This window comes from Eurypyga helias, unplaced genomic scaffold (assembly GCF_000690775.1).
Source record: "Eurypyga helias isolate BGI_N326 unplaced genomic scaffold, ASM69077v1 scaffold1911, whole genome shotgun sequence".
Classification (NCBI taxonomy): Eukaryota; Metazoa; Chordata; class Aves; order Eurypygiformes; family Eurypygidae; genus Eurypyga; species Eurypyga helias.
This window is the reverse complement of record NW_010232517.1, coordinates 38,666-46,422: the sequence shown is the minus strand read 5'-3', so window position 1 is coordinate 46,422 and position 7,757 is coordinate 38,666. Positions and strand designations below refer to the sequence as shown.

The window sequence follows — 7,757 nt, the reverse complement described above, 5'->3', positions numbered from 1 at the left end:
CTGCTGAGTTGTTCTGATAACTCCATGCTGATGAGTATTGAAACTTCTTTTGAGTCCGAGTCCAATACTGCAGTATTTTGCAGGGGTGTTATGTTCACAGAGGAGTCAAAGGAGGTGACTGCATAAAGGATGCAAAGACCATAAACACTGAACAGATGTGTATTTTACAGCATGATTTACTAGTTCTGGACCAGAACCATGCAGATGCAGCTGTGGTGCTTTTCTCTGCCAGATTCTGGCACAGAGCTACGCCTCATAAGTGCTGGCTCCATACTGGTACCATGCTCCTGGAATCATAAAGGCTTTTTTTTCTTCTCCTTGCAGAGTTCTCTCAGAGTGATCTTAGTGTCGTGTCAGAGTACTTCTAACAACGCGTGGTAGAGTTACCTCTGCACCTACAATACAGGACAGTTCTCTCTAAAGGAGTTAGTAGGTTCATCTGCAGATAGTCCCGAAGTGAGTATTCACCTTCCCTGCTGAAGCCCTTTATGGGAGCGCTGGCACGCTGCAGAAACTCAGCGCTACAGGACCTGCCCAGGGCCAGTATGATCAAAGCTCCCGCTGCTTTTCCACCGGGGCGTACCATGTGTTCTGTAGTGCCTTGAGCTCCAGGAGACCATCGTAGGTCAGGCAGTGGACTGCAGCTCCTGTGCATGGAGCTCTGAGATGTCTTAGCTGTTCAGAGATAGCCTGGTTTTAGCATGGCCTGCCACACTGGGTCTGAGCTGACTCTTTGGAGAGATACATACCAGCATCTCTGCGCTGCACGTCCTGTAATATTTATTTTCTCTCTTATCTAGTTTTCTCCCTCTCTATCTCTTTACATAATGAAAAAATGATTGTATCTTTTAGCTTGCCCAGCTGTATTCAGCTGATACAATAAACTCCAATATTGAGTAAATCAGCAAATTGCTTTAAAAATCTAGAGCCAAATGTTTGGAAAATGCATATGGTATGTTTGTGCATTTCAGTTTTAAGAATGGCTCTCTGATGAGAGAGAAGATCAGAGATGACTGTGCTTCGGGCTCCTGGGATGAATTCTCCAAAATCTTATCATCTACTGTTGCTGGAAACAACGGAAACGTGGGTATGAGCCTTATGAGGGTTGGGAGTTCCAGGGTTTGCTTAGACACATGGTTTTATGGGAGTTGTACCACTTTTTACTTGGGTCATGATAAAGGATAAGAATTAAGTTATCTAGAGCAAGGGAAATTCCTAAAGTGTACTTAGAAATGCTCTGGTGGTAGGCTGTCAGGATACTATTTTTCTTCAATATTCACTAAATAAGAAAATTATATTTGTGGAGCTCTTTTGGTCATTGAAAGGGTGTTAGTAGCGTCTTAGCTGTAAAATATTTAAAACTAGTAATTTCTGAAGGAGGCTTTCATTAATGTGCTTCTTTTTGCTGAAGACTCAAACCAAATGAATTAAGTAGCTCCGTACTATTTCTTTCTCAGTCTTCAATGGTTTTGATCTGTAAACATCATTCAGAGTGCATGTGCACAAAGCAGTAATATCAAACGGTGCCCAGACTTCCTGCATTTTTCCCAGTGTCTGTCACAGAGTCATTTCATCCTGGTTTTTCCCACAATATGCTCAGTCAATGACATAAAGTAAAATGATGATGGAAATATTTAAAAAATATTCATAAACCCATGTGTTTGAATTTTGTTATTTTCTTTCCTACAATTTAACATTTCACTGCTCCAATATAGACCTCTGAAATAAGTTGTTCAAAGGTGAGCATATATGTCATCAAGATGAAGAATTAACCATTGCAGAGCTGGATTTGAAATCATTGTGATCGTACTAGATCTGAATTGATGTGATTAAAATTGATATTAAAAAATTGTAGGTAGAAAAGTTTCTTGATATAGACATTTAAGCTATAGAAGACTTTGTTCCTTAGGGAAGTGAATTTAAGATACAGTTTCTTGACACAGTGAGGTTAATCCTGATTTCTGTTTGTCAAATCCAGTCTCTTTGGGGTATTAAAATGACCAGGAATCTCTTTTCACTAGAAGATAAATCGCTTCAGGTGTTTCAGAAGAAATTATTCCAAATCCCCAAATCAGCCACTTTAGGCATTTTTACTGATTTCAGGGATATACCATGACACTGCCTTAAAGTTTTAAAATTAGTATTGTGGCATATTCACCTGGATATCTGTCCCCTACAAAAATGGGTGTTAAAGTCACCCTTGATAACCAGCATGCTTGGATAATCTCTGGACTAGAAGATAGAGTACACATGTAAAAATACAGTAATATTGGTAATCTGAGTTCCTGAGGGAAGAGGAGCGAAGAGGTAACTGATTAGACACCTTCCCTTTTATCACTTCTTCCTGGCATTCCCTGTTGGGTGAGAAGATGCTGAAGGCTGCGGAGGTTTGGGGATGGGCAGAGGCAGCTGCTAGGGCAAGGTTGGGAGAATGAGAGGAACAGGGGTAACAAGTAGGGAAGGGGAGTGGTGGACAGGTGAGGGTCCTCTCGTGTCTGGGAGGTACCTGAGAAGGCTAACAAAGCAGGTTTACATGATGACCTCATCTGGCAGATTCAAGGTGGTGGCAGGGTCCTATTTTGGGATACACGTTCCTTGGTAGGGCCTGCAGATCTGTAACCTGCTGTGTTGCTTACTAGCAAGTTTTCAGAACGTTTAACCAAAAAGACTGTGTGTGCTAAAGCACAGTACTATTTTTGGGTCTTGGCTAATATTCGTAGTGCTGCTAGGACAGCTTACTCTTGTTCTAAAGTTCTGAGCCTTGGAAACTCTCCTTAATTTCTCAGCTGTTCTGTTCAGTTTTTCTGTCCTCATTTCCTTTTTTTTTTTTTTCCTTTCTTTTTCCCTGTAGCCTGACTTAAACTCGCTCTTACCATCAACACAAAAGAAATCTTTTTCACACTTTCTGTTTGGCTGTCTACAAAGCATTACTGCATTTCTTCAGACCTCATCAAAACTATTCAGAGACCAGCTCTGCTTCATGACTTGAAATATCTGATGTTCTCTAATAAGCTAATGAAATCTAATCCAGTGCATGAAGTGTTCCAGTATTCCTGTACCCTTCTTACTAATTTACCATTTTTTTCAGGTTTGGTGGTTTTTTTTTCCCCCCACACTTGCATATGACCACTGAAACTATTTCTAAGATATACATTCTAGATAACATATAACATTATATTATATATGTTACTCGCATGTGTGTATGTTCTGGTGGATGAATGTGTGAGCTCTTTTGTTGTCTTGTTGTTTATTATATTGTTTGAATGCCTAGAGCCAGACATGCTTAAGATCCACATTTTTGTAAACTGAGAGTAGTTAAATTTGATAAATGTGTGGACTGAAATTAGTTAAGAGACAGGCTCTCTGGTGACTCAAATAGCTTTCCAAATACGTGATAAACATTTATTATCATTTTAGCTGCATGCTAAAATAAGATTCCAACTTTAGGCTAGGAGCAAACATGACACTCTCTAATGTTCCTTGATGCAGGTTTCTACTTTGATGTGATGGAGATTACTCCTGAAGCACTTGGGATTCACAGATTCAACAGAGACAACCAAAAGGTAGTGATAATCTAGTTATTGTCCTGAACCTTGAAGGAGTACTGCCAAAGCTTGAAAGCTTTACTTTTTTTTTTTTTTTTTTTTTGGTTCAAAATACTTGCTTTCAAGTTTCATTTATTGATGCAAGTCCCTGGGATGATTTTCATATGGAAGTATTCAGTCTGTAGTTTGAGAGTATCTACAGTGCAAAGTCTGACCTAGAACTTATATGGTATTTTTCTGAGGAAATATTTCCTTTACTGGAAAATGTGGATTTACTGAAACCAACACTATTTTTGAAACAGGATTAACTTTAAGCTTATTGAGAGCTTAGTGCACTTACATGACTTAGTCCCTGTCTTCTAAATTTCAGACACACAGATAAGGATGTGTTGAAATTTTGGGCTATAATATTTTTGTCTTTCATCTTGCTTTAAATGTGTATGTAAAGTAAAGACCCCATTTTACTGTCCTGCATGTCTACAAGGCATATAGTGGTATGCAAGTAAACACAGGCACAAGTCCAATTGGAATTAAAATAGAAATTATGCTATGAAAAAAAAAGTTCTCGGTATCTTTTTTCTTTTCGTCTTTTGAGGAATGGATGTTGTTTAAACATGTGGCTTTCTGGGTGGTACTGAAACTCAACAGATCCCTTTGATGAATCATGACTCCCAGTCGATTAGACCTCACCTAGGTGAACAGAGATTGATACTATCTTGTGTTTGCAGTGTAGCACTAGTCTCTTAACTGTTTGCTGTTTAAATGAATGCTTGATCACTCTAACGGCTATACAAGTTGTAGGCACTTACTGTAGTGCATGGAAAAACTCATCTTTCTGTGAAAGAGTTCAATGTTTTCCTACTTCTGTTGCCTTTCTTGCTTTAATTTTATATCTTTGAGATATTGATTCTCAATCAGCCTTTGGTGCTGAGAAATGCATAGGGAAGAGTTTACAACTTGCACTAGAACCTCTTCCCATCGTGCATTGATTTCAGATTTGATGGATTTGCCATCAGCACCGAGGTTATGGGATTGTGTTTTTTGTCGTGACTCTTAAGGTCCATCTTGTGTGTATGAGTGAAGAACTGGGCCCAGCTGAAAGCAGGCTTCAGGGTGAAGACAGAGATAATCAACTATAAATCTGTTTTGTGTTTTTAACCAGCCTCCAGCTTAGCACTCTACACCGTGTAAGGTGCTCGTTAACTTAATGCGTTTTCTTTTTGATACAGGTTTCAGGCTTTCCAAAGGAGGTGGAAATACGAGCGTTGATTGAAGGGCAGTTCATGGCCAAGAGGATTCATGCTGAAAAGCTGGGATATAAAGTCAGTAAGTATGATGAAAAACTGTCAGAATTAATGGCACTAGCGATCAAACACAAATATAGGAGTCTCAACAGTAATGTCAGGATTGTGATTCTTGTCCTGCCTGACAGATACAGAAACTGGTATGAATTCTAAATTAGCCTCCTGGAAACATTTTTGACAGTGTATCGGGGGCAGGTTTTTGCAGACATTAACTTTAGAAGGAACAATAGCTTAACTTTAAGATGACTTCTTTTTTCAAGTATTCTTGCAGTTTCATTGTTACTGAGTGGCATTGTCAATTTTCAAATTAGAGTCTGGGCGATAGCTTGTTAAGTGAAAAGACCAGCCTTCTGCCTAAAGCAGGAGGCCATAACTCAGAAAATCTGAAATCTGTGTTCAGTTCTTGGATCTGCAATAAGCTGGTCACTTACCTCTTCCTTTACCTCAGTTTTCTGTTAATAAAGCAGAAGACCTTTCCCTGTCTTGTGATTTAGAAAGCAATAGAACCTTCGTGTCCAGAATTTGTAATACGAATAGGTTTTAGCACACTGGAGCAACAAAATCAGCCAGTATTTTACCTATGGAAGTGGGATCAGATCATTGCTAGCTGTGCAATTCTGCAAAAAGAACAGGCAAGTTGGTAAGATGTTTTATTGGCGTATTCTGTCAGTGTTCAGCCAGTGGCATCTCAAAAAAATACTGAATTAACTCATCTTGAGGGTTTTTAACCAACATTTTATTTTTTAAAATCATATCGCTTTATTGACACTCTGACCATATTCTTTACAAGCCAATCTTGGCCTCTTCCTTTACAAGCCGTTGCTTGACTCCTACCTCCAGGCTTTTATCCATAATCATGAAGGATAGATTTTTTTTTTTTTTTTTTTTTTTTAAGAGAGAACTCCAGGAGCTGAAAATTGAAAAAATATAGAGATACTAGAACAAATCACAAGGCTTGGCAACACCACCTCATAAATTTACACTGTAAAGGTTTTCCTGTTACATATTTTCTTATATACTTGAACCCATATTTATTTGGGGAGGTTATTTATGGAGACAGGCAGAGATTCAAAAAGATCGTGTTTAAAATACCTGTTTATCCTTTATTCTTAGATTCTGCTGCACCAAGAGCTTGGCTTATATAGCCTAGAAAGCTTATGGCTGAAGAGGGTACTTCTGCACTCTGTAAATGTCAGGAGTTAGACAAACACCAGAGTGTGAGAAGAGAGGTTTAAGCTATCAGACAACTCTGACACAGAAACAAATGGGTAGAAATTATCTGTAAATACATTTAGGCAAAGTAGTTTGAGGATGTGGCTTAATAAGCTTTAAAAATTCCTTTTTTTCTTTAATGGTGGAGATGTCTACAGTAAAAAGGAGATGGGTGTGATCACGCTGTGTTCCTGGTAGGTTCCTTGGAACCTTGCATGCTTTTGTTTTGTTGCATCCCAATGGGTCTTTTAGCTATTTGGTAACTAACAGATGAGTTGCTTTAAAAAAGAACTGCTGTACGTAGTGTAGGCTATGTGCATCTCCCACTTTTCCTTAGTGGTATTATTTAAATGTCATATTCTGTTATTTGTGTAGTGATGGCAGGCTTACGTCTGCATTTGTTGTGTGACAGCTCTGAAAACAAGGTGTGTTCGGAACCTGTTTCAGGATATGGATGAGCTTTGTGAGAATTACTCTGGTATTACCAGACTTTCTCTTGTTTAATAGCTGCTGTTTTTCAGGCTGCTTTTTTGTTTTGTTGTGTTTTTAATGTGATTTAAAGGCTTATTTATCTTTGGATGAAATATACAGTCAGGACCCTTGTGTTTGTTCAGTTCCTTTTTAGGCCTTGTTTATGCAGGGAATTTACTTTAATTTTTCCAGGACTCAAGCTGGTTTACATTCAGAAATATAATTACAGTAGTGTAAATCTTGGCTTTTTTGTTGCTGCTGTTTACACCAATGGGAGAATACAGTAATAACTGCTTAAAAGATTCACAGTTATATGATGACACCTATTATATTGATCTGTAACAGAAATGGAAGTGACATGGTCAGTCCCAACAAATGCTTCCCTAGGATGTCCGGAGGTTTGGGTGGTGCAGTGAGGTTTGTGAGGTTTGCAGTGGTGTGAGTCGGAAACCTGGCTAAGAATTTCCCTAGCTCTGGCAGCAAGGTGCTAGGAAATCATTTTGTCAGTCATGAACCTGCTTCTCTATTCTTGGGCCAAATGCGGTTTGGGTAACTGTAATCGTAAAAGCAACAGTGAACGTGGAAGAGAATTGTGTATAAATAAATAAATAAAAATCTGTCATAGAGAGTTCTTGGTTATGCACAGTGAACATGACAAACATTAGATAATCCCTTAGAATTTCCTTTCAGTTAATGAATATATTATCTTGCAGTATTTTGAATCCTTGGTCGAGCCAGCTCTGCTGGAAGAAGGGCAGTGATGCTGAAAGAGTTTTGTATAGCTGAGGTTGTGTTCTCAGTTTGATGTGTCTGGTACATTATACATCTTATATATATCACAAATAATAGTTTTAAAAAAACCCTTAAAGCATCTCTTCGATGCTGTTTGTGCCTGTGCACAGGTTTCAGTGACGCTCATGTGCCAGTAGAGGGCAGGGGATTCTGTCTCATGATTTTTTCCTTTGAGGCTGGGATGTGTATCAGCCTTGTTTTGAAAATGACACAGTCGCCAGATGATCCTTAGGAGAAAAGTTAAACCTTACATTAATCGTGATTTAAGGGTTTTAAAAGTGTGTGTTACTCTGTTGTAATTGCTCTAATCTTTCTCAATCAGATTTCGGGGGAAATCATTCAGTAACACCCTGTATCCTGTTTTGCTTAAGGGGTGGATAGAGCGTTGTGGTCTAGAAACAAGCGAAGTTTGGTCTGTCCCTGTTGTTTACAT

The 7,757-nt window shown here is 38.7% G+C and overlaps 1 protein-coding gene across 1 annotated transcript in view; it reads left to right on the top strand.

The window, feature by feature from the left end:
• The window catches only part of LOC104516901 (xylulose kinase-like), a gene marked incomplete at both ends in the record, with an annotated part of 8,403 nt that extends 3,532 nt beyond the window's left edge, over nucleotides 1-4,871 (top strand). Inside the window, 3 exons of the mRNA XM_010161396.1 lie at nucleotides 972-1,087; nucleotides 3,490-3,563; nucleotides 4,775-4,871. Coding sequence (XP_010159698.1) covers nucleotides 972-1,087; nucleotides 3,490-3,563; nucleotides 4,775-4,871 — 287 coding nt within the window. The remainder of the gene's footprint in view (nucleotides 1-971; nucleotides 1,088-3,489; nucleotides 3,564-4,774) is intronic.
• Between the last annotated feature and the right edge of the window lie 2,886 nt (nucleotides 4,872-7,757).